This window comes from Rhineura floridana, chromosome 16, assembly GCF_030035675.1.
Source record: "Rhineura floridana isolate rRhiFlo1 chromosome 16, rRhiFlo1.hap2, whole genome shotgun sequence".
NCBI classification, from domain to species: Eukaryota; Metazoa; Chordata; class Lepidosauria; order Squamata; family Rhineuridae; genus Rhineura; species Rhineura floridana.
In genome coordinates this window covers 10,731,853-10,758,801 of record NC_084495.1, presented here as the reverse complement: position 1 = coordinate 10,758,801, position 26,949 = coordinate 10,731,853, and the positions used below count along the sequence as shown (strand labels likewise).

The window sequence follows — 26,949 nt, the reverse complement described above, 5'->3', positions numbered from 1 at the left end:
ATCTGAAATTCAGTTCTCCATACTTCTGCAGCAATTTGCAATTTTTAAAAAGCAAAAAATCCTCATTAAAAATGTTTTAGCATTTTAGGGCAAATTTCTCCTGCTCAGTACATTTTTGTATGCAGTTTTGACTAACGTACACATTTTTGCAAGCAATTTCTCCGATATATATATATTGCATTTTTGTATGTTATTTTACCTAATAAAGTCATTTTAATGCACACTTTCCCCAAGATATGCATTTTTGTAAAGAGTGTTTGGTTGGAGAAATGCATCGCAAAATTTGGGTACGTACAGATTTGAAAGGATGGCAGAGCTTCGGTTCTTACGATGTTTTAGATTCGGCTTTAAATGCAAACTGAATTGAATTTCTTACCCATCCCTACTGACAACCTTGAAGTTAGTAGCTGTGAGGATACACGACTGTTTTAAAATGTTTTTAGATGCCCTTAACAGTTTTAAATGTTTTTATTTATTGTATTTTAATTGTATTGCTTTTACTGCTTTGAAGTTTGCCACCTTGGGCTTCTTTGAAAAGAATAGTGGGCAATATTCTATATTGAGGAAAGACCTTGTTTTTTCACTATGCATTTGGATACCTTATCATGACCATATTTTGCACAATTGTTCCTGAGATAAAATAGCAGGTTTTCATTTATGTTTGGATTGGACACCATTTTGAATCAAAATGGTGGACAGAACCATTCAATTTTAACCATTGACTTAAAACCTGCACTGATTTTCTTTTTCTTGAATTTTTAAAACTTTTGTAGAGTTCCCAAGCAACACCGAGTATGAGGCTGCTAGCAATATTATTTATTTTTATTTCTTATTACATTTATGCCCCATCTTTCCCTCCAAGAAGCTCAAGGTGACATGACTGGTTCTCCACCCTTTCTTTTTTATCCTCACAACAACCCTGTGAGGTAGATCAGGCTGAGAGACTGTCACCCAGCAAGCTTCATGGCTGAGTAGGGATTTGAACCCTGCTCTACCAGGTCATAGTCTCTTTAACCACTACACCACATTGGCTCTCATATATACATACCGTGATGTAACAGCAGATCAACCCCCCTCTTCTTTGCACTTTCAGCAACTCTTCAAAGAGCTTTGCCTGCTCAATTATATCATAGCTATATTTGCCGTCGGCCATGTCAATGGATTCTGTAACTGCTCCTGTGAAGTCAACGATGGCCTCTGCAGTGCTGCCCCCATCTAAGGCCTCGTAACACCCAGCCATTCTAGAGAAGACATCAGACACACACAGACATATATAAAAGGTTTCACTGCTTCCAATCCAATGCCTTGCTTTTGCTTCCTCTTCAAGTGTTCATTTCATTTTTTCATTTATTTAACAAAATGTATAAGCCACTTGATTGTGAAAAACCTCTAAGCAGTTTACAAAAAACATTAAAATTATATATATATATATATAAAGTTAAAACCAGTAATTAAACACATTTTAAGATACAGTATTTTGCAAATAACAACAGACTAAACGAGAGATTAAAACACATCAGCACCTCTGTGTTTGGACAGGCTTGCCTAAACAGAAATGTTTTAAGCAAGTGCCAAAAAGAATACAGCAAAGGTGTCTGCCTGATGTCATTAGGCAGGGAGTTCCAAAGAGTAGGTGCTGCCCAGAGCTTGGAAAAGTTACTTTTTTGAACTACAACTCCCATCAGCCCAATCCAGTGGCCATGCTGGCTGGGGCTGATGGGAGTTGTAGTTTTAAAAAAGTAACTTTTCCAAGCTCTGGTGCTGCCACACTATGTCTTGCATGTGTAGAACGAGTATTATGTGGCACCGATCACAGTACCAGTTCCTCAAGTAAATTGGTCCCAAGCTGTTAAGGGCTTTATATACCAACAGCAACAACTTGAACTTGGCCCATTAACAAATTGGCAATCCATGCAGATCTCTGAGCAGAGGTGTTATATTCTGCCCTAAATTTAGTTTTTCGGGTCAGGTGCAAGGGAAGCCCCGCATAGAGTGCATTGCAGTAATCCAGCCTTGACGTCACCAATGTTTGAACTATTGTGGTCAAGCTCTCCTGGTCCAGCTGTCGTACCAAACACAACCGATATAAAGCACTTTTAGCCACTGAGTCTACCTGAGTCTCCGGTGACAAAGCGTTTAAACACAGAAAGCAGCAAGGACAGTGCTCGGAACTTGTGGAAGGACAGTGGGACTTGGGCAGGAAAGAGAAAGCTCTTAGTCTTAAGGCAGGGGTAGCTACCTTGGTGCCCTCCAGGTGTAATCAGACTACAACTCCCATCATCCTTGACCATTGGCCATGCTGCATAGGGCTGATGGGGCTTCGAGACCAACAACTTCTGGAGGGCACTGCTTTGGCTACCTATGTCTTAAGACCCAACACACTTATATGCTTGCAGTACCCCTGTTCTCATGACTGCATATCCCCCCACTATTTAACGCCAGGAGGTGCATTGCAGACAATGGGGCTCTAGCTCAGTTGTGTTTGTGTGCCATGGCCATGGTAACCTCCCATTTTTCTGAGGTCTCTGATCCGTCACCCCCTTGGCACACCAGAGGCCTCCAGCTATGGCAAGTGGATGCAGCTTGGCCATGGGCAACTTAGGCCATGCTGCTGCCACCTCTCATGTATTTCCACACACACCAGGGTATAAAGAAAAGAAAAAATTGCACATATTTCAGCAGATTTGCAAGTGTGAAGGGATGGCTTGAGTGTTGGACTTACACCAGGGAGAGACGGGTTTAAATCAAAAGCTAGCCACAAAAGGTACTAGGTGATCTTGGACCAGCTTGGACTTGGACTTAGCCTAACCTTCCTCACAGGGTTGTTGTGAGGATTACACAGATGGGAGGCTAGGCTTGCTAACTTGAGCTCTGTGAAAGCAGGGCAGGATAAAACCAGATAATCACATGTGATAATCTTAGAGCCCTATTTTCATGTTGTATTGCAAGTAGCTACAGTGCAGTTCTACTGGGGAGTCACAGCCACTTTCCAAGTAGATCAATACACACAGATACAATTATCACATTTGGTGATCTACACAGAGGATTCCCACTTATCCCCACCAAGGGTAGAACTGTATCTCAGCAGCAGGGTACATGCATCCATGCAGAAGGTTCAGTTGCTAGCATCTCCATGTAGATCTGAGATGAGATGTAGATCTGAGACTCCTGTCTGAAACAATTGGTAGCTGCTACCACAGCCTAGATGAACCAATGGTCTTCGTTGTTACAAGGCAGTGATCTTCAACCTTGGGTCCCAAGTGATGTTGTACTACAACTCCCATCATCCCCATCGAGCTTTGCCAGTGGTCAGAGATTATGGGAGTTGCAGTCCAACAACATCTGGGGATCCAAGGCTGAAGAACACTGGCACAAGGCACCTTCCCATTGATAGCCCACTTCTACAAGCAGAGAGATGTTCCAGGGACATAGAGCTTACCAGGTTTAATTTTCTTTGGAAGAAGACCACTGGGCGCTTCTCAATATTTTGTAATATTTGGGTTCATTTACAAATATACATGTTGAACATAGGTGGAGGCTCATCTTACATACTCCAACAGATAGCCAAATGAACCACATCACGTCTCCAGAGAAAGGGAGCCAGAACTTCAAAATGCAGTTAGCTTGCAGAAACAAAAACCTGTCTTGGTGTCTCTTTAGCTGGAATCAGTCCCACTCAAAAACTGCTTCTCCCCCCCATTGTTCCGCTTTATCCACAGATACCTCAATCACACCATCTTTACCTTGGAGTGGGGGAAAGAAAGGCATGCACCCATTTAGGCATTTCCTTGCCATTCAGAAGACTTCAGCTGCAACCTTGTACCCACCATCCTACAGGTGAAAAAATGGACCGCCTTCAAATTGATTCCGACTTATGGCGACCCTATGAAGAGGGTTTTCATGGTAAGCGGTATTCAGAGGGGGTTTACCATTTCCTCCCTCTGAGGCTGAGAGGCAGTGACTGGCCCAAGGTCACCCAGTGAGCTTCATGGCTGTGTGGGGATTCGAACCCTGGTCTCCCAGGTCATAGTCCAACACCTTAACCACTATGCCACACTGGCTACAGTGTAAGTCCCATTAAACTCAACAAGACTCTATAAGTAGATATAAATAGGATTGTGCTATTAAGGGAGATCATCTAGTTCACATGGAATCACATTACCTGCAGTTTCCCTAACAAAATGGGTACTTGCCAGCTTTATCGGATCTATTAAGGGAGTCCCTTGCAATACTTCTGACTTCATTAACTCTCTCTTGTACAAACCCCATCTCAATCTTACACTACATTCTTACATGTCAGTGCATTCTGTATAAGACATAAAGTATGAAGTAGCCCCAAGATCATCATGGGGGAGAAATAGCCCACAAATATCCCTTTTGTTAAAGCAACATGGTTTTCATAGGACTGTAATGTTTGTAACAGCATTCAGAAGTAGAATCTTGGTTTTGTTTTGTTAGAAGAACAGAAATTATGCCAAGTCAAAGCAATCACTTACTTGGCATATGCTTTCTCCAAAAGTGCACTCCAGAATTCATTGCGGTCGTTAGAATGGCAGAAGATCAGCTCATTCCTCACTGTTGGCAGTCGGTCATCTATGACCACATCAATCCATTCTCCAAAACACCAGAAACAGAAGTGAACTATTCCTGCGTATTTCTCTGGTTGCTTTGGATCCCACTCCTGTTCTTTTACATTTGGAATCACCTACAGTGCCCCGAGAAATGGAAAATTGGGCAAAAAACATTTGTTAATTAACCGAGGAACTGGATCAGTTTGTTTACTTAATTTCAGCTACAAAAACATGGATTTCGAAAAGGGAATTCCGATTGGGGAAAGACGTCCATGGTAATGAAAACAGATTAAAGTCCTCCTCAGTTAAGACCTTTCCTTAAAAATAAATAGCCCCTATGTTGCGCAGTCAGTTAAAAAGTGAAAATAGGTAAGCCCTCCAGAGCTCTCCATGAACTCAGAAATAATCTGAGTTTTCTGAAAAATGTTAACATGGATCATTTTTCTGAGCCACCCAAGGGCTTGGAAAAATACACCCCATCTCAACCATACTTAGAATCGCCACCCCCTTACCAACTCCCTCCAACACAATCACTCTCTTCTCTATATTTACCTGTGAAACCTGGGGTGGCTTGGGAGCGGGTGTGGTGTGGGAAGAGTCTTGAGGACCAGAGAGAGGTTGAAAGGCTACATTTGGCCCCTGTGCCTGAGGCTTCCCACCCCTTGCTTACTAGATGCACCAACCAGAGCTACGTGCAAAACAGTAGCTCAGCTGGACAGACAGGCAAGGGTGATTAATCTGTAGTGCTCCAGATATGGATCCACTCCAGCTCCCATCAGTCTCTTGAAGGCTTTTTTTTTTGTACCAACTGGTCTATTCAGTTTAAAATGTCTGAATGCCTCTTGAATGCTTCCAGTGTTGAGCAGCCCACCACCTCCCTAGGTCATTGGTTCTATTGTCATACCACTCTAACAGTTAGGATGTTTTTCCTGATGTTCAGCCAAAATCTGCCTTCTTGTAACTTGAACTCATTATTCTGTGCCCTGCACTCTGGGATGAATCCTTGCCAATCCGCTGGAAATCACCCAGAGATTTTCCAGGAAATCCTTATCTGCCGTACTGCCTCCCTTGCACAAACTCTAACTAAGCCTAAGGACACGAAATTAAAATAATGCCCCTATCAGGGGTGTAGTCGTCTGGGGACTGGGGAGGTCTTAGGCCCCTTACTTTTTGGAAGCAGGGTCCCAGCAGGGTCTCTATGTCTCTAGCATCCTATGAGCCAATCAGCATGAAAGGAGAGTGTGTTTGCCACTGAGAAGAACCTTCTAACATGCTCCCTTGCCCTCTTCTGCTGATTGCAGCCAATCAGAGTGAAAGGAGATAACAGAACCATTGGGAAGACTCTTCTTAGTAGCTAACACAATTCCCTTTCACGCTGATTGGCTCCTAGGAATGCCTATTGTTGTAGGAGAAGACACTCATGGGAAAGACTGAGGAGTGTGGAGATGACGACAGAGAGCAAGCAAGTGAATGAGGGGTGTGGCTGTGAAGGGGTGTAGCATGACTATCATGACGGGACCCTGCACTTCTGAATTTGCTACTATCCTACTGACCCCTTTATATGCCCTTGCCTCCTCCACTCCCCCACACTTCCTAATTTTTGAAACTGGATTTTTGCACATTCAAAAGGGATCCATTCTAAAATAATAAATGGGTCAACCTTCTGCAGCAGACAAACCCGCAAGAATGCACGCGATTCAACTTCATTACCGCCTAAAAGCAGAAGTGTTTTCAGGGCACTCTGCTGTAGTGTCCATGACGCCATCAATCTGAAGCAGTGGGAATGCTCTCTGTTGCTCAGTAGCACCGTACCTTTTGCCAGAGATTCTCTCGAAGAGCCAGGCAAGAGCAGGCAGCCACAAACCAGCAGTTCCCCAACTTCCCTTGAAGCAAGTCATGGGAGCTGATTCCATTGACAAACAAGTGAGGATCTTCACAGAGTTCCTTTAAGAACAAAACACACACATGCCAATTACTCGAGAGATTCTTGGCTTCTCTCTTACAGACCCAGCAGGTCACCGCAGTCTGCAAGACAGCTTCTTCTGCAAGTTACAAAGAGCTCAGAAGCCCACTCCACGGTAACTCAGACCAGGGCTTTCAGTATGGCTGCCCCTGTTCTGTGGAACAGTATACCTGTTGAGATACGACAGGCATCCACTATCTGCAGTTTCTGGAAACGACTGAAGGTATTGTTGTGACACGGGCTTTTTCAGCTGGATGAATGGGTGTCTACATTGTATTGTTTTTAAATTTATCTGCTGTTGTTTTCTATGTTTTTAACTTTCTTTTAAGTTGTTTTTAATTGTATATAGCCTTGAGACCATTACAGAACATGAATCATTTAGGGATAGAAAGACCTGCCAATTTCAGTTCTCTTAGTTTCTCATTTTTCCAATCTTAAATTCAGTTCTCCACATTTCTGCAGGAATTTGTGTTTGTTTTTTTTAAAAAAATCCTCATGAAAATTCTCCAGCATTTTTGAGTGAATTTCTCCTTATCAACACATTTTTGTAGGCAGTTTTGACTAAGATACATATTTTTGCAAGCATTTTTTGTCATAGAATGTATTTTTGTATGTTGTTTTCACCCATATATTCATTTTTATTCCCACTTTCCCTCTAACATATGCATTTTTATAAACGTGGGTTGATTGGCAAACTGCATTGCAAAATTCTAACAAGTGCAAATTTTGAAAGATGGCTGTGCTTTGGTTCCCATATTGTTTCAGAAAGTGTGGATTTAATAGATTTGGCTTCACATGCAAACTGAAATGAATCCCCCACTTTTCCCTAATCATGATGATGCTAATGATGATAATAAATGAATATCACAGTTTTACAGATCTGCTAAATCACTCCCAGGTTACAAAGAACTGAAACCTTGCTGGAAATTCTGTGGAATTTTGCTTAAGAAGGAAAAAAAACTCTTGCCAAAAGTTGGCTCAAAATCAGGAAACAAATTAAGTGGTCCATTTTTGCTCTCCTCCAATAGTACTAAATAAGAGCCACAAGAGATAGGAAGCCTCTTGGTGGCACTTGAAAATTTAGCCAGTGACAGCCATTGTGGTGGTTACAGTATCAGACTGGGACCTGGGAGTCCAGGGTTGAAATCCCTGCTCAGCTATGAAGCTCACTGGATGACCTTGGTTAGTCACTGTCCCTCAGCCTAACCTACCTCATAGGGCTGTTGTGTGGATAAAATTGGGAGGGGGAGAATCATATTTGTGCACCACCTTGAGCTCCTTGGATAAATAATAAACAAATCATTGTTACAGGTAACAGATTCATGGATCTCATGTGCAGATTCACTTCAGTGGAGGGGAAAGTTCTTGGTGTGCAACATACAGATTAAATGTCCCCCTTCATTGAAGGGAACATTAGTCACTTGTGCAGAAACTGTGTACTCTGGAGAGTGCATGGATACTTGGATTGGGGTAAAGATATTTAGGATCAGAGTTTAGACACCAAATCATCTACATACTTTTCATCAGCATGTAGGAGAAAACATCTCCAATGGAAACAGTACAGAATTCTGACTATCCTTATGTCTAGATCTCTTGCTGTTTTCCAACTTCCTTTTCTTTTGAAATGTTGTATAACTTTAGATGCTGAAGGCATGGCTCATTCCAGGGCTATTGTGGGGTTTGTTAGGGTTTTTTGGATGTTGATTTTGGAAACCCAAACAGTAATACATCAAGCATGCTCCCATTTGACCATTCCGAAAAGAGACTGTGCATCGTACAATTCTGAGCCATCATGTAAACTGGAATGCTTGTCTGCATTCTCTCAACGTTTTGAGCCAGAGAGTCCCAGAGGTCAGCAATGGCAGACAGCCTGCCCTGTGGATGTGGTTAACACTCACTGATCAGAAAGGCCCAAAACAAACACAAGGAAGATGTAACGAAAAAAGAACTTCTTTCGCTGTTTCCTCCCCTCCATTACAGTTGCATAAGTTTTTGTAAACGTACAACAAATTAGAAGCATTGCAGTCCAAGGATATGACAGTTGCTCAATATAATTGCAAGCTTATGTTATCGATGCTGATGGAAGCTAGGTGATTTGTTTCCATCACATTGATTCTGTGTGATTTGCACTGGCTCACAATTAGTTTCTGGACTTAATTCAAGGCACTGGCCTTTTGCTGCATGCACACCATACTGTTAAAGCACATGGCTTCCCCCAAAGGATCCTGGGAACTAGAGTGTGTAAAGGGTGCTAGGAATTGTAGCTGGGTTAGGAATAAACCACAGTTCCCAGCATTATTTGAGGGAAGTCATGTGCTTTAAATGTATGTTCCCTACGCAGCGTAGGTTTTAAAGCCTTTAATGGCTTAGGGCCCTTCTCCAAATCCTTTGATTCTGGGAGGTAGTTCCTGTGTCAAACAAGGGCAAGGCCTTTTCTGTTGTGGTACCTACCCTATGGAATGCTATGCCAAGCCAGATCCCCCAGACCCCATCATTACATTGCTTCAAGTGGCTGGTGAAGACCTCCGGTGAAGACCTGGCTCTTTAGAAAAGTTATCAGTTAACTAGATAACTTTAGCTTAGTTCTATGCCAGTAGTGTAGTGGCTAACTCAGAAGTCCAGGATCCCTTCCTGATAGTCAGGCCATACACCCTCACAGCCACTCCCCCTTTCCCTCATCTTCCTTGCTCTCCCTGTTGTCTCTCAAGTCCACACTCTACTACAACAGATGTCCCTAGGAGCCTATCACTATGAAAGGTATTAGCTACTTCAAAGAGTTTTCTCACTGGCTGACTCACCTTCTTTCACTCCAGTTGGCTCCAATCAAAAGGACAAAGTCTCTTCTCAGTGGCTAAGACTCTTCTCAGTGGCTAACATGCTCCCTTTTCATGCTGAGTGGCTCATCCATAAGGGACCTGGCTGGGATCCTGCTCCCAAAAAAGGACCAGGTCTACAACCTCCTGTGATTCTGGATGGCTGCACTCCTGTCTATGCCTAGTGTCGCACTGCTGGAATTTGTTAAATGGGCTGGATATTGTCAACTCATTGATTTGAGTGTATGCGGTTGTATACCTTCAGGGTTGTTTTGGATTACCAGAGATGAAATGCAGACAAGAGGTTTGCTTACAAAGAGTTAAAATTTATTGAGTAACTTACAGCATTCAGCCAAGTATTCCCAATAAAAGTGGATCAGTCCCACCGCTCTGCAGTAGCGGACGTCAGAGACTGAACACTCATGCTGGGCACAGATCATGCTTATATAGTATAAATCTTGGCACATATCATTGGCATACACATGGAGTTACATACATGATTAATGAGATTATACACTTTGAAGTAACATATGTTGCATATAATTGGCAGTTCTGACCTTTTCACAGAACACCTTCAAAGCAGACTAATTGCTAAAAACTATAATATCTTTCTTGGAGCACCTTGACATCTTCTTTTGGCAAACTATATGGCTACCATCTTTATCTTCATCTTTACTAACAAGCAAAGTTCTCTTTGACCGTTACTTGACTCGTGTCATTGACCGTCCTTCGACCCATCCATTGAATCTATGCCTATCAGGACTCTCTGAAGTCTAACAAGGTGCTTTCCAACACCATACTAGGCAAGCCAACTATAAACTGCCTACTAATAAACATATACTTGAACCTATGCCTAATTGGGCTCCTTTGATGCCTTTACACTTAACAAGATACATTCCCAGCATCATACTGGGCAAGCCTTCATATTCTCATTAAAACACCTAGATTAGACTGCAGGTGGCTATGAGGTGATCTGACATACCCAAAGATGCTGGGGCCTGAAAGGGGAATACAAGCCTCCAGGCTTTGCTAACAAATACATATTGAATATATATTGATTAACTTAAGGCTATAACAGCTTGCTTTAGACCTCTACTTGCTGGCTGGAAATACCAAATTGGTACAGGGTATACAGCGGTGGTTTGGAGGGGGTTGTAATGGTTTTATTCTGTTTTTATTACTGTTATTTTCCTTGAGTCCCTTCAGAGAACAAGGATTTTTTTTTAATATTAAACAAATAATAGTCCTGATTAACACAGTGAAAATAATGTGATTTCTTGCTATTGGACATTTACAGAGAAGACTCTCCCATAGGGCTGGGGAGAGAATTCAGGGTTGTTTATTTATTCAGGTTGCTGGGTGTCAAAGACTTTGGCCTGAAGTTCCAGCCATTTTCTTAAAGGATTAAACTTGCAGGACAAGGGGATAGAGAACTAAGGGAACAAACTATTTTCTGCTTTATTCAAGAACAGCTGTCTTTCCCACGCTGGTCAGGCCATACCCTGAGCCCCCAAGCAAACTCAGGTTCTACCCCCTGTGACTCACAGGCTCCGCCCTTCAGATCCCAGGCTCCACCCCAAGTGTCTGATTCTTGGAGGACTTGGCCATTGTAGACTTCATTGTGGCATACAGTTTGCAACTGCAATCTTAAACAGACTTACTTGAGAATGAGCCCAAGTAAGGCATAGAATTGCCCTGCCTGAGTAATAGAGATGTGAGATGTGCAACTTCCCTTGGTATAAACTAACGGAATCATTCTCTTTGGGTTATAATGAATCCTCAAATGGTCTTTCTGCACGGTCATAACTCTCCCCTAAATCAGACTGTAATCCACTTTGCTGATGCTCATTAAAAGGGAAAGATATGCATACTTTCAGAAGTAATAAATAATGCTACTTCCTCCCTCCCCCCCCAAGTATTTATGAACAATTCAGCAAAACTTTTATCACCCACAATGGGTCTTGTAAAAAGCAAAGCATTCCTTCATTTGCTTGACGAGAAAGGAACCTTCTATAGAACTTTAAGGGATGCTACCACCTCTTCCCCCGCAAATGGGCCTATAAAAGTTAGCACCATCTGTGGAAATAAATCTGATCATTTTATAGCGTCTGGAACGAGACCGAAGGAACATGAGAGCGAGAGCGAGCGAGCACAAAAGCATACGCACACTGATGCTGCATTTAAATAAGAGATTTATTAGAACCTTTAAATAAGACAGCTGGATTCTCTCTGTGTTATTGTCTGCGACTAGGGCTGCGAGACAGATGAATTTGTGATTTCAACACTGACCAGCCTAACCTTGGGAGGAATAACATGGCTTTTGACATTGTGAGTTTTTGGACAAAAATCAACTGCTTTTCCAAGCAGAGGAGGCAGAAAGCAACAGTTGTTAGGTTGGATTGACTAGCCTGGGTGCAAGGGTTGGTGGCTCCAGTTCCTCTGAATGGATGGTGATTTCCCCCAAATCTGTGAGACATGTGGTAAAGGAGTCTACAGACCCTTTATTTTTTTTAAAGGGCAGCTGAGTAGCCCAAAAGATATTAATGACCACAGAACATGACAGCAACCTTCCAGCTGTCCTGGCATATTTACAACTCATTCTTCATCAGGGCTGTTTGTCAAGACAACAGCAGTCACTATTATTTGCTACAGAATGTCAGTGGCTGGGTGCCAAATATTTTATGGAAAAGTTTTGAGATTGGTGGTTTTTTTTCCATGTTGCAAATGCAATGAACAACAACTCCAGTCAAGATCTAGGATGGTACAGTTTGCCCTTCAAATGTTCAGTGGCAAGACAATGTATCATGAGCATTTTGTTTTCTATGAACATATGAAGAGCCCTGCTGGATGAGACTAAAGGCCCATCTAGTCCAACATCCTGTAACACAGTGGCCAGACAGAGACTTATGGCAAGCCCTCAAGCAGAACATGACTGCAACAAGACTCTCCTTGTGATCTCTGGGAACATTAGCTTGTAAATAATTTGAATGCCAGATATGTTCTTGAATTGCAATGCTTTTAAACCTGCTCTTTTTATTTTATTTATTTATTTATTTATTGCACTTGTATACCGCCCCATAGCCAAAGCTCTCTGGGTGGTTTACAGCAATCAAAAACATTAAAACAAATATACAATTTAAAACACATATTTTAAAAACAATTTAAAACAATTTTAAAATTTAAAACAATATAAAAACAATTTAAAACACATGCTAAAATGCCTGGGAGAAGAGGAAAGTCTTGACCTGGTGCAGAAAAGATAACAGTGTTGGCGCCAGGCAGACCTCGTCAGGGAGATCATTCCATAATTTGGGGGCCACCACTGAGAAGGCCCTCTCCCTTGTTGCCACCCTCCGAGCTTCCTTTGGAGTAGGCACCCAGAGGAGGGCCTTTGATCTTGAACGTAGTGTATGGGTGAGTTTGTATCAGGAGAGGTGTTCCATCAGGTATTGTGTTCCCAAGCCGTGTAAGGCTTTATAGGTCAAAACCAGCACCTTGAATTGAGCTCGGAAACATACAGGCAGCCAATGCAAGTGGGCCAGAAACAGTTTTATATGTTCGGACCGTCTGGTCCCTGTTACCAATCTGGCCGCTGCATTTTGCACGAGCTGCAGTTTCCGAACAGTCTTCAAAGGCGGCCCCACGTAGAGTGCATTGCAGTAATCTAATTTGGAGGTTACCAGAGCATGGACAACTGAAGCCAGGTTATCCCTGTCCAGATAGGGACGTAGTTGGGCCACCAGCCGAAGTTGGTAGAAGGCACTCTGTGCCACCAGGGCTACCTGAGCCTCAAGTGACAGAGATGGTTCTAGGAGAACCCCCAAGCTACAAACCTGCTCCTTCAGGGGGAGTGCAACCCCATCCAGAACAGGTTGGACATCCACCATCTGGTCAGAAGAACCACCCACTAGCAGCATCTCAGTGTTGTCTGGATTGAGCCTCAGTTTATTAGATGCACAAAAAACAACTTATACAGCAGTAACAGAGGGGGAAAAAAGATATCATCACAAGTTCTTTTGGTTTGGACCTTTCTGGTAACCAAGTCCTAACTGCAGCCACACGGAAGGCTGACTACACCCACACTGAGCTCTCAGGATCTTTGAGTTCATGTTGCATCTACCAATTCTGCAGTCGGAAATTCCAAAACCTTGAAAGGATGGCATAAATGACATTAGCATTGTTCTGTGTGCAATTGAAAGTCACAAAGGTGGGGGTTCATCATGTACTCATTACTTAGCAACTGTCCAGTTACAGAGTGGAGGCTCTCAGAGGCAGGCAGGCAGGCAATGTCCAATCCAAAGAAGTCCAAACAGAGAACAAGGAAGAGAACAGCTCCAAGGGTTTCCTACTAGCTGAAGTATTCCTCTCACAGGAGAGAAAGATGTTGTTTCAGCAGGGAGTGAATGCCTACTGAAGCCTTATTTAGGTTGATGATAAGTGGCGTGTGGTAGGTTCCCCTCCCTGTTGCAGCTGGCTGGCTGGTTAAAGAGGCCTCTCCATGATTTATTGTGTTTGACTTCTGCGAGGCTGGGGAGATAGAGGTACCCCAGGGAACTCATCCTCCAAGTCAGAGGATGGTGGCAGGGATGCCTCTTCCAGCTGGGAATATGGATGGAACAATCTGTCAGTTTGGGTTCTCTGTTTCTTGTTTTTTCTTGTCTTAAGTTCAGTTCTCCACACCTCTGCAGCAAATTGTGATTTTTTAAAAAAAAATTCATGGAATTCTTCAGCATTTTAGTATGAATTTCTCCTAATAAATAATTTTTTTTGTATGCAGTTTTGACTAACGTACACAATTTTGCAAGCAATTTAACCTAATATAATGCATTTTGTATGTTATTTTCACCCATATATTTTTGTGTGTGCACACTTTCCCCTAATATATGCATTTGTGTAACCATTGCTTGGTTGGGGAACTGCATCACAAAATTCAGATATGTGCAAATTTCAAAGGATGGCTGTGGATTGGTTCTCAATATTGTTTCGGAAAGTGCAAATTTGATCAATTCAGCTTTAAATGTGAACCAAATTGAATTTCTCACCCATCCATAGCTGGGAGACACTCCAAATAAGATACTGGTGGTTCTCCTTCAGAAGAACCATCCTGAACTTCACCCTCATCAGAGTCCTCCACTGTGCATTGCAAGATCCCAGAGTCATTGGTTGTAACGCTGACTGACTCATATAGAAGGGTAATTTGAAGATACGAAAAAACAATCACAGATAAAATACCATAGCTTCCTTTGTTGGTTAAAGAGCCCGTCTGTAGTTACACAGACCCTTCTTGCCCTCAGAAATTGGTGAATGTTCTGGCTACGGCAGGCGTGGGGAACCTTTGGCCCTCCACATGTTGCTGAACTACAACTCCCATCAGCCCCAGCAAGCATGGCCAATGGCCAGAGATGATTCTACAAGCTGAGGTAGCTACCTTATACCATGTCAGGTCACTGGTCCATTTAGCCCAGTATTGTTGATACTGATTGGCAGTGGGTCTTCAGGACTTTAAACAGAGATATTTCACATCCCTATTTGGAGATACTTAGGATTGAACCCCAGGCCATCTACTTGGAAAGCATGCACTCTGTCGTTGAGTTATGGTCCTTTTCTTTCTGTGGTTTGGTCAGCTAGCCGCTATGTCCATATGCATTTCCTTTTTCCCATCTGTGTGGAGGGAAAAGCCTGGAACCTGGACAATCTTCTGCCCTGCAAGAGGTCAGGAGAGACTTCCATACAGTACATCCATAACCTGTATCTTGGCAATGAACGTTTAATTGTCAGAAATCATAGGCCATATTCACACCAGACATTTATTCCAGTTTTATTCCACTTTAAACAGTCATGGCTTCCCCCAAAGAATCCTGGGAAATGTAGTTAGTGAATGGTGCTGAGAGTTGCTGGGAGGGTCCTATTCTCCTCAGAGAGCTACAAGTATCAGAGTGGTTTGACGAACAATCCCTCCTCCCAGGGAACTCTCAGTCACTGGCTGGATGGGAGGGAAGGAGCCCAGCTGCCATGCCTCAGGCAAAATGGAGGGCACAGAGTCATGGAGGACGTATAAAGCTACAAGGCCTAGCAGAGGGCAAAGAGGTCTATGGAGATGCAGGGAACAGGTTGGGCTAGCTAGGAGCGAGCTGTCAATTTTGGTTCTCATTCTTCCAATCTTAAATTTAGTTCTCTGTGTTTCTGTAGCAATTTGCATTTTTGTTTAAAAATCCTCATGAAAATCTTTTAAGATTTTGGTGCAAATTTCTCCTAACATACACATTTTTGCAAAGCAATTTCCCCTAACATAATGCTTTTGTGTGTGTGCAATTTTCAATAACTTATGCATTTTAATGCACATTTTATCCTAACATATGCATTTTTGTACTTGGCTGGAGAACGGCCTGGCAAAATTTGGAGAAGTGTGAATTTCAGAAGACGGCTGTGTTTCAGTTTGCATAGTGTTTTGGAAAGGGTGAATTTGGTAAGTTTGCCTTTGAACGTGAATGGAATCAGAAGTGTCTATATGAGGAGAAACCTGCACTGGAATGCTAATGAATTTTCATGAGGAATTTTTAACAAAATACATAAATAAACAAATTGCAAATTGCAAAGCGATGTTGAGATCTGGACAACTGAAGTTAAGATTTGAAAAAAAACAGAGAAACTGAATTGGACAGATTTACCCTTCCCTACTTGGAGCAGACCAGATGTGAGTTGGTGCCTCTTGACCCCAGCAATCAAGCTGCATGCTATCATGGCCTGGACTCCAGAGGAGGCACTACATCACTGCCAGCAATCCCCTGCTGCTTTCTACCTGGGACAAACAGGCCAGACTCTATGAAAAAGAATAAATAGAGGCAAATCTGACATCAGAAATGGCAGTATTCAGAAACCAGTGGAATATATTTCAATCTCTCAGGATACTCTACTGCTGACATGAATGTTCTACGTGGACATTCTACCAAATATCGTGAATCTGATCTGTGTGGGTGGAGATTGTCCCAGGGGAGGGTCTGCTCTCGATTAAGGGCAAGGCAACCAGAACCACCACTGACATTGGCTGTAACTTTAAGAACTGACACTTTCAGAATTTGTACTTGCTTTCCCCTCCTCTCTCCCCATTCCTTTTTCCTTGTCTGCTAAAAAAAACCCCAACCTGAACTTCAGAGAAGAGGGGGTTTCCACAGATACATGAGTTTCCCCACTGCAGAAGTTCACAGTGAACCTGCGAGAGGCCTGGAGGAGTTTTACAATCCAGGGAACAGGGATCAATGTGCATCCCCAGAATTCTGGCCAATTCAGAAATTTCACTAGCCATTACGGATCTAGCTCAACAACCTCCAAATTTCAGCTCAGTCTGCAATGGATTGGCACCACCACTCTTATTTGCTAGTAGGGATGTGTCAATTGGTCAATTTCCATTTCTCATTTTTCCATTTTTAAGTTCAGTTCTCCACATTTCCACATCAGTTTGTGATTTTTTTTAAAAAAAATCCTCACAAAAATGCATCAGCATTATATTGCAAACTTCATCTAATATACACATTTTTGTATGCAATTTTACCTAACACACGTTTGAAAAGCCATTTCTCTTAACATAATGCATTCCTGTATGTTATTTTCACTAATATATGTATTTTCATGGACATTTCACCCTAGTATATTCATATTACTTGGCTCTGGAGAACTGCACTGCACAATTCAGAAAAAAAGGCAAATTTTGAAGGATGTCTGTGTTTTGGTTCACATATTGTTTCAGAAAGTACAAATTAGGTAAGTTTGCCTTCAAATGTGAACTGAATCAAATTCCTCCTCCTTCCCTGTTTCCTAGTCTCCTCCCTTCCAGTTTGCAACTACATTATGTTTCTCACATTAGTGAGCCAGATACAAATTGGAAGCCCACAAGGCAGGTCATGAACTCAGAAGCATTATATTATTTATATTATTTATTCCATTTATCTCCCACCAAGGAAAGCAAGCTGGCGTACAAACATGGTTCTCTCCCTCCCAATTTTATCCTCACAAGAACCCTGTGTGGTAGCTTAGGCTGAGAGACTGTGACTGGCCTAAGATCACCCAGTGAGCTTCATGGCTGAATGGGAATTTGAACCCTGGTCTCCTAGATTCCAGTCTGATGCTGTACCACTACACTATACGGGCTCTCATTTCCCACTGTTGTTCCCCATAAGTTGGTATTCAGTCACCATGCTGCCTCTGATCCTGAAGGTAGCCTACAGCCATCCTGACTGGTAACCATTGATAGACATCCTCTATGAATTTGTCCTAATCTTTCAGAAGACAAACTGGGAGTCAAGAGGGCTTTGACTCTACAGCCACACTCACATTTATTCCATGATTATTCCACTTTAAACAGTCATGGACTTCCCCAAAGAATCCTGGGAAGTGTAGTTTGTGAAGGATGCTGAGAGTCCTTAGGAGACCCCCTCACAGAATTACAATTCTCAGAGTTTTCTGGGAAGAGGGACTGACTATTAAACATCTCTGGAAGTGTAGATCTGTGAGGGAGAACAGGGGATCTCTTAACAGTCCCATTCAGAATAGACTAACTTAGGTGCATAGTTTCAGTGGGTCTGGTTTGAGTAGGACTTAGTTGACTACAAACAAGTACTTTGATAGGGATCAAGTCTTTCTGAGGAATGAAACTCTTGAGAAAGGCGTTGGCTTTTTTTGTGAGACTTCTCCATGAAACTCATTCAAATCAAGATGGTCAGATTTTGCCTATTGCTAGAAGGAAAATGTATTGCTCAATGTTTTAACACCGATGGTGGCCTAATTTAAAAATAAATAGCAATTATTCTCTATCAGAGATAAGGGCTGTTGAGCTGAAAGCGTCCCCCAGAGACTCAAATCTTGAAGGCTCGCAGCCAGAATGAAGTAAGCTGCCAGAAAATATTAACTGAGCAAAAGATGTGTGTGTTTGTCTGGCCATTTGGGTGGGGGACCCTTCCATGGAACACCCTGTCTAGCCACTGGATTTGGTCCAAGCGGAACAGACTCAGACAAAGAACACAGTCCAAGACGAAGCAAAGCAAGTATACTCTTTAGAGGAGCAACAGCAGCCTGAAACGGATCTTTTCATATTATATCTTCCAACCCTGGAAATATTTAATAATGGCCTAGTACAAGATCCTTGGGATGGTGGAGGTTGGGGTGCTGGTAACTTTGCTACGGTGTATACACCTCAAATAATACTCTTCTGCTCATTTTTCCCCTAGCATAATTTATTTATGTATATATTTGCACCTCACCTTTCCTCCAGGTAGCTCCAGATGTCAGACATCAGGGTGGGGAATATTTTTGGCTTCAGGGCCCAGATAGATATCCAACTGGGGAGTCCACCATGCCACCCCCACATTTTAACCCCACAATAACCCTTTGTGGTGGATTAAGATGAGAGTTCATGACCAGGCCCTGTGAGTTTCCAGTCTGAGTGGGCATTTAGGAAGCCAGTAATCTATCTAGCTCAGCGATGTTTTCACTGTCTTGCAGTCAGGCTGACATCTGGAGTAGTTCCATAATTAGAGCTGCAGTGTTTAATCAGTTAATGTTTAATCAAGTGGGAAGGGAGACTAAAGTTAGGCCACCATGGTGCATTTTTAGCATCCTTTACATTCCTCCTTTGCAAATCCGTATTTCCTCTTTATTGCTTGCCAGGTTTCCTATCCCACATGCAAAATATGGCTCGTGTCTCGGTGCTTCTTAGATAATTAGTATTTATATTACAATTTATAATGTGTGTTCCCCTCCACATTAGAGCAGTCTAAAACTGTTTAACATGCACAGGAAAATGTAAAAACAGCTCAGAAGTAAAACATAAAAAAGAATCAGCAGCAGCAACAAAATGTCAAAGAAAAATTAATAACCAACAGAGAGTCAGACTAAATTAAAAATTTAATAAATCTGTTATGTTTGTCACAAAAACTGATCTACAATATCAATATATATAAGTACATAGGGAAAAATACAAAAAAAACCCTCTTAATATAACTATGAAAACCTGTCTGAAGTGCCATTCCAAATCCATTTTGTTACGAACGGACCTTGAACTCCTCATGAGCAGAACTCACTAGAAATGCAAGTTCCCCTATTAAGAGAGCAGCAGGATCTTTGGCTGGAGTTACCCGCACGTCACCCCCAGAGCATGTATAAATTTACCCTTGACCCAATGACACACACTCTGAAAGTAAAATAAAGAGTGGTTATATTAGGAGAAGAAACAAGGAAAAATATTGCTGTGTACAATTACAATTTTAACAATGAGCAGCTTTCTAACTATTATTCATTCATTCAGCAACACTGGATAGACTAAAGCAAAGAGACTAACCCTATGAACACTTTCACATTAAGGTCACCCACACAGGAAGAAAAAGGAAAGAAAAGGCCCAGCAGTTGCATATACCTTTCCTGGAGAGTTGCTGCAAGACTAAGGCTTGAGAGAGACTCTCGTATCTGGCCCAATGAGCCAAAGCTCAGCCCTTGTGTAACCAGTGCTGGATTTTAAATCTCACTCAAATCCTTAGCTCTGAAATTGTCCCAAAGGTACTAGCATGCGTTGGTAAGAAAGGCAGCTGTTGAGCCCTCCAGAGGGAGGAACTCCTGACCCCTCCCAACCCCTCATGTTTTTTACCTTTTTCCCACTAAACTGACTCCAATGTAAATGTAACTAGGAAGATGTGAACCAACCCATTTCCTGATAAATTCCCAGATAATAGGTGTGATCTCCCTGCTGTAGATTCCTGATGATTCCTAAAGGTTACGAATTATCCTAATCCTTATGTAAAACCGTTTCTTTGTTTGAAAGGAGCGCCTGATTCTTCCTGGGCAACATTCCCCAAATTTCCACAGGAGTCAGGAAGTGTATACCCTCAGGCTTTCACGATATGTTCTCAGGGGTCACAGAGGGGCTGTTTCCCAGGGATCTTTGCTGTTGCAGGTTTTCCAAACTCTGGTTCACTGAGGTGAATCAAAGATTAAAAATTCCCAATATTTGATTCTTTACCATTTTTACCAGTTACATTTCCTTACTTCTTTAAATCATACCTTTGTTAGTATTCCTTCTTGGTCATAATGGCTTAGCATATAGAATAGTCTATATTAGCCAAATATTGACAGACATAATTACTGGCTGCCATATTGTACAAAATTGTGCATAATTATTTTCTTTTTGATAAACAGTTTACTTCATCTAGTAATACTAAGCAGCAAAAATATTTATTTATCTATTTCTCACATTTATATCCTGCCTTTCCTCTAAGAAGCTCAAGGTGGTGTACAAAGGCTCACAAAGAAAGAAAGAAAGAAAGAAAGAAAGAAAGAAAGAAAGAAAGAAAGAAAGAAAGAAAGAAAGAAAGAAAGAGAAATGGTGGCAGAATACCAGCCAAGAGGGAGGCAATCTAGCTTCCTACATCAGGGAGTTCCACTGTTAACTGGCAGTGTATTGTAATATCCATCTACAGCAGAACCAGACAAAAATTATTTCAAAGTTTTCCACAGATTCTTTTGCCAGAGCAAAATGTTTTTCCATTCTCTGCATTTTTCAACATACCTTCAAAAAAGCAAAGCAAAACTCCATTGTTTTTGCAAGTCTTTTTATAATCATTTATTTCATTTTTGCAAATCTTTCTAGCACCATTTATTTATGTATATATTTGCACCCCACCTTTCCTCCAGATGACATACATCGGGGTGGGATAATCACCCAATTGCCTCAGTGACATCATAACACAGCCAAATTTGATCGGCTGAATTATATTGTGATGTCAGCTTGTCTGTTGTGTCATTCCCAATTGGGTAGGATTGTCCATACCTCTAATCCAGGAAAGATGTATTCAGGAAATGCAGGAAAGACGTGCCAGGGAGATACATTGGCACCATCCAGAATTGGCAAGGAGATGGATTATTGCTCAAACTAGATTTCCAGGAAAAATTGTATGCCAACAAAATTGCTTGTCACTGACAAGGTGGAGCTCATAGATAAGTTGTGTTGATGTAGGTTTGGCATAAGCATGGATGAATCTATCAATTCTGGTTTCCCTCAGTTTCTCATTTTCCCACTCTTAACTTCAGTTGTCTACAATTCCACATCAGTTTGCTTTTGTTTTAAAGTCCTCATGAAAATTCATCAGCATTTTAGTGCAAATTTCTCCAAATAGACACGTTTGTATGCAATTTTGCCTAGCATGCCCATTTTTGCAATGCAATTTCGCCTAAAATAATCAATTTAAATGTTATTTTCACTAATATATGCCTTTTATGGACACTTTGCCCCAGCATATGCATTTTTGTACATATTACTTGGCTGGAGAATTGCAAATGTTGAAGGATGGCTGTGTTTTGCTTCTTAGTGTTTTGGACACTGCTAATTAGGTAGGTCCGCCTTTAATATAACCAAACTGAATTTCTCCACCATTACTAGTTGAAGCACTGTGTGGCAGAAGGAGAAGTTCAACAGGGAAGAGACAAGCTGGGCTCAGTTGGGAGCAGGGTTCCAGAAATCAAGAGTGGGCAGGTCTTTCGGGACCTCAGGCAGAGCCAAGGGGGCAGATGTCTCTTCTCTGCAGTGACTCCCTATCTAAAGCTCTGCCCCCTTGTTGAAAAATGCAAAGCCGTAAAGCACTTTGGACCCTCTGCATGATCTCTCGCTCTCTCTGTGTGTGTTGCCTGAATTGGAGAGCAGGCTCTGTAGAGCGCAAGGCCCTTGGAGTGGAGGACACTGGACTCCCAGTGGCATCAGGCTAAAGGGCTGCAGACTCTGAAGGTCCAGCTCAGGCATATCAGGCTCAAAATTCTCCACCTGAGGGGCGGGGCGGTGATTTTCAGTGTAAGCTTAAGGCCGGGACTCAGGGCCCAGGCATTATCAGTCTCTGCTATTGGCACAGTGAAGGTCTCTAATTCCATTGTACATTTCAATCATACCTGAGGCAGAGATGCAACAGGATTAGCTGACCACAGCGGAGGTTGAATAGAAGGAAGTGTAATTCAACCTTGGCTTTGTGGGAGCCTTAAATTCAGAGGTGGGGAACCTTCTTCACCCTGAGGGTCACATTTCCATCTGGATAACCTTCTGCGGACCACATGCCGGCACTGGGTGGGGCCAGAGGCAAAAGGTAGGCAGGGCAACAAATGTGCACTTTACATTTGCACAGTACACGCATTCTACATCAAGGCTTTTTTGGGGACAGAACTCTGGTACGGAGCACTGGCACCTTTTTAAAAAACATTTGCTGCCATAGCAGCCATTTTGTGCTGGCACCCACGGCACTTTTATCAAGATATGACTACCAGCAACTCATTCTTTTGTTTTTCCCGAAAGGACGCTGCTCTACATACAATCATACATCCCACCTTCCAGACAGGCAAGAAGCATGATCAAGGACACTTTCCAGCCTGGCCAGGACATTTTTTTAAGGAATTGTTACTGGTTGTCCTTTTCTTTTTCATCCAGATGACTTGCACGTAGAAGTCTCTCTACCATGTACAAGCCCTGATATTTGGATTGAGGCGAAAGTGGTTCAAACTAAAATAGCAACAAACGGAGGGAATACAGCCTTGCAAATGCATTTACTAGCCTCTTTCATGTTGATTGGCTTATGCATCGGGACCTGGCTGGGATCCTGCTCCCCTAAAAGTAACGGGTCTACGACCTCCCCCGCAACCCTGGACAGCTACACCCCTGCAGGCATCTATTTCTGAAAAAATGCCTTGAGCCAGGCAAAAGCACTCGGATGTGAAACCGGAGCAGTGAGAGGGAGGGTGGCCCACGGAGAATTCTGAGGGCCAGGTAGAGAGGGTTGAAGATTCTCCATTCTTGCTTTCGTTATTGTGGGTTGTGTTCAGCTCAGTTCTACTCAACTATTGAAGTTGATGTGCCTTAGTTAGTCATATCTATTAAGTTCAGTGGGTATACGCTGAGTAAAACGTAGCTGTGACTACAACCCATTTTTATTTATTTATTTCCCACAGCTGGATGCTTTTTTTGTGGCACATAATTTGGGAATCTTTGTAATATTTGCACATATTCTTTTTGAGACCACTAAGGGATTTTTGGGGGGTGGGGGTTGTGGTTACTTTGTTCAGTATGTGTACGTGTGTGTGTAGGCAATTTGACTTCACTACAGAAAGCTGCTACCATTGGAGATGCAGTTGCCACAGCAACACATCTTGCCTTTGTATGCCATGTGCATCTCTGGAAGATAAGCCAACTTCCAGGTTTTTCTTTTCTTTTTTAGCCACTACAGCTGGGGATGCGTTTAACGCCTTCCTGTCTAGAAACACCCTATCCCTATGTTAACAGCAGCTGACTCGATCTGTTCCAGGAAAGCAGCGACACAGAGCAAAGAATCAATGGTGGTGATGGACGACAAGGAAAAAAGCTTGTAAGGCCATGGCAGACAAGGACAGTATAGCTTCTTCCATGTTTAAGTGCCACACTCAGATGTCTTTTACAGTCTTTTATAGAAATGTAACACTTGACGTGAATAAACCTACATACTACTAAGTACGTACCTAACAGCAATTGATAACCATTTATTTTAGTGATGGTGTTTGAGAGTTGGATACTGTACATGATTATCTCTGAAGAGACGGCAGCTCAGTGACAGAGCATTTGCCTTGCATGCAGAAGGTCCCAGGTTCAATCCCTGGTATCAGTGTTGACAATACTGTGTCAGATGGACCAATGATCTGCTTCAGTATAAGACAGCTTCCTATGTTTGTCTGGTATGGGGGATGTTCTGGAGTAGAACAAAGACATTGTATTGTATATAGCAGCAATGGATTTGACAAGATATTCAGTGTGGATGCCAACCAGGGTGGAATGTGGTTTTTTTAAAAATGGTAGGACAGTTAGGAAGTTTTAGAGATACAGCTCTTTAGCAAATCAATAACCGAGAGCCAACACTTCTCCAGGACTTGAAAGGCATTTACGATTGGAACATACCAGAATTAAATAGGATATTTTCAGAAGGCAGTTGCTAGAATGATGTGACAATATTTGATTCATACTTAACATACCACATCTTCCCTTCTACTTTCTATATATCCATTATACTGGACAGCCATCAGTCCAGAATGCTTTGATTTGGATTCCTGCATTGAGCAGGGGGTTGGATTTGATGGCTTCATAGGCCCCTTCCAACTCTACTATTCTGTGATTCTATACTGAAAAAACCTGACTACAGAGTCAAACTCCTCCCAGATTTTAAGGTTGCTTAAAAAAAAAAATCTAGTTACTATTTCCAAGTTTCAAAAGGAAACTGGTCTGAGATCCAGATAAATAAGATTCTTGAACTCTCTCCAATACCTGAATGGAGGCTTGCACTTCATTTTACAAACAGGTACTCTGTTCAAGTTCCTTCAAACTTTTTTTTATTGTTAGGCACTCCTGGCTTCCTTGAGTAGTGAGCTGATATGGGCAAACTCTACAGATTTTAACTTCCTCTGAGTGAGATAGCACTGGAGAGACTTGTGTCTGTAATATTTATTTTATGTATAAATGCACAAGCAGAGCATAGTGGAAGCAAATAAACCCCAACAGCAGGCAACAGAATTGCAATTCCTTCATTAAAAAAACTCAAAAGCAACAGCATACATCCTGAAAGTTCTCCACCCTAAGATGCTTCAAACCCAGATAAGCTTGCAACTCAAAAATGCATAAATCAGGACTATCTTGGAATGCTTGTGATTCAAATGCCATCCTGCACTGTGAAATAAAATTAAGTGTTTTTAAAAAACATAAATATCTAATGTATAGTTAGTCATGCACAACACACACCTCAGAAGCCTAAAACGTTCACACTGTATTTCAGCTGTAAAACTTAAACCCTGTTCATTTATATTAAGGCATATTTATTATGGCCTGTATCCAAAGAACTGTGCCTAAGGGCTTGAGCATGTCCTAGTGGGATTTTTGCCCCCTCCAATTTGAACAATTAACTTTTGTAAATTGTATTTTGTAAATTGTATTATTTTATTGATGTATTTTATATTGTATTTTTATATTTGTGTTTTTTGTAAGCCGCCTTGAAGGCCTTTGGCCAGAAGGTGAGGTATAAATAAATTATAGCAATAATAATAATTCTCTATTTCATGGGTTCCCATACTGTGGTCCACGGACCACCAGTGATCCGTAATCTTTATTCAGGTGGTCTGTGGTGTGTCTGTAAAAAATACAATTTTAAAACCATACAACATCTAGCATAGCACATTACAATTACTACAACAGACAGAAAAATCATTAAGTGGTCTAAGAGCCTCAACAATTTTGAAGTGGTCCATTGGGAAAAAATGCTGGGAACAACTGCGCCGTGTGACCCTCTCTGCCTCCCATTTCAAACTTGGTCTCCTCATTCAGCCCACATTTAGGAATAAAACACAGAGCAGAGCAAACCCGTGGAAAATAAAGGAGTGGAAATGTGGGTGGGGACACTGCTCATCTCTATTTCCTAATTCCATTCCCAAGATGTTGTAACAGTTGCCTGTAGCATAAGAAAGTCAATTATATTGTTTAGACCATCGGCCATAACAAAACTAAATGAAAATATAAACACAGCCCCACACCCAACAACAATCCAAACACAGTAAACATCTAAACAAAATGCAGATGTTGCAATCAAGAGAGATCCTTCAAACAATCTCCTATCTAAAGATCAGGGGTGTAGTCATCCAGGGGCTCGGGGGCGGCGGCTTAGACCCTTTACTTTTTTAGGAGCAGCGTCCCTATATCTCCAGCATGCTATGAGACAATCAGCATGAAAGGGTTGTGTGTTAGCCACTGAGAAGAGTCTTTGAACATGTTTCTTTATCCTTTCCTGGAACCAATCAGAGTGAAAGGAGGTGAGTCAGCCACTAAGAAGAATCTTCTCAGTAGCTAACACTCTCCTCTTTCGTGCTTATTGTCTCCTAGGAGTGTTTGTTGTTGTTGGAAAAGGCATTTAATAAGGATCTCATTCTCAACCCCCACAGCAGAGTATGGCTGTGACTAACATGAAGGGACCCTGCACTTCTGAATTTGCCAGTATGCTACTGCTAAAGATTTGTCTCAAGTAGTCCCAGCAAAGACAAAAGTGGATCACTCTCTCAGTAACCAACAGTTCCTCACTTGCAAGAAAATGGGCAGTTTAAAATAGACTGGGCTGAGAAACCTCAGGCCTGGGGGCTAAATGTGACCCTGCATGTATTTCTGTCTGGCCCTTGGGACACTCTGCAGGTCACATGACTCACTGGCTTTGCATCAGGTGCTTTTGCCTGGCTAGACTGTGTCCCTGAATTGTGATAACTCCAATCATCTGCCTGGATGGAGATGTGTGTATGTGTGTGTTGATTTTTTTCACGGCTGGAATGTAGCCTATTCTATATAGGTAAGAATCACATCTGTTGGCTTTTCCACTTTGCCTTTTGCCCTGCCCATCACAAACACTGGGGTGTGAAATATTCCATACCCCTGACATAGACCAGTAGTGAATCTGGGGAGAGGGTTGAGAGGAAGACAACTTTTCTCTTTCCTCCTTATGAAAAAAGTATTGAAACAGATAATGGGGGATGTTTTTGATGAGTACCATCCCACAATGGTCTTCAAACGGAAGAGTGCATGGTCTGA

General features: G+C 42.1%; 1 protein-coding gene and 1 long non-coding RNA gene across 4 annotated transcripts in view; one reads left to right on the top strand and one right to left on the bottom strand.

Moving 5' to 3' along the window:
• Positions 1-26,949, bottom strand: part of CAPN6 (calpain 6) — a 68,582-nt gene that overhangs the window by 32,588 nt on the left and 9,045 nt on the right. For all 3 annotated transcript variants that reach the window (XM_061599114.1, XM_061599113.1, XM_061599112.1), the window contains exons 3-5: positions 6,384-6,515; positions 4,497-4,705; positions 1,049-1,241 (exon numbers count right to left, since the gene is read on the bottom strand). In XM_061599114.1, coding sequence (XP_061455098.1) covers positions 1,049-1,241; positions 4,497-4,705; positions 6,384-6,515 — 534 coding nt within the window. The remainder of the gene's footprint in view (positions 1-1,048; positions 1,242-4,496; positions 4,706-6,383; positions 6,516-26,949) is intronic.
• Positions 6,413-25,319, top strand: LOC133371542 (uncharacterized). The gene is made up of 3 exons (XR_009759335.1): positions 6,413-6,494; positions 6,577-6,757; positions 23,582-25,319. It is a non-coding gene; the product is annotated as an uncharacterized LOC133371542 (long non-coding RNA).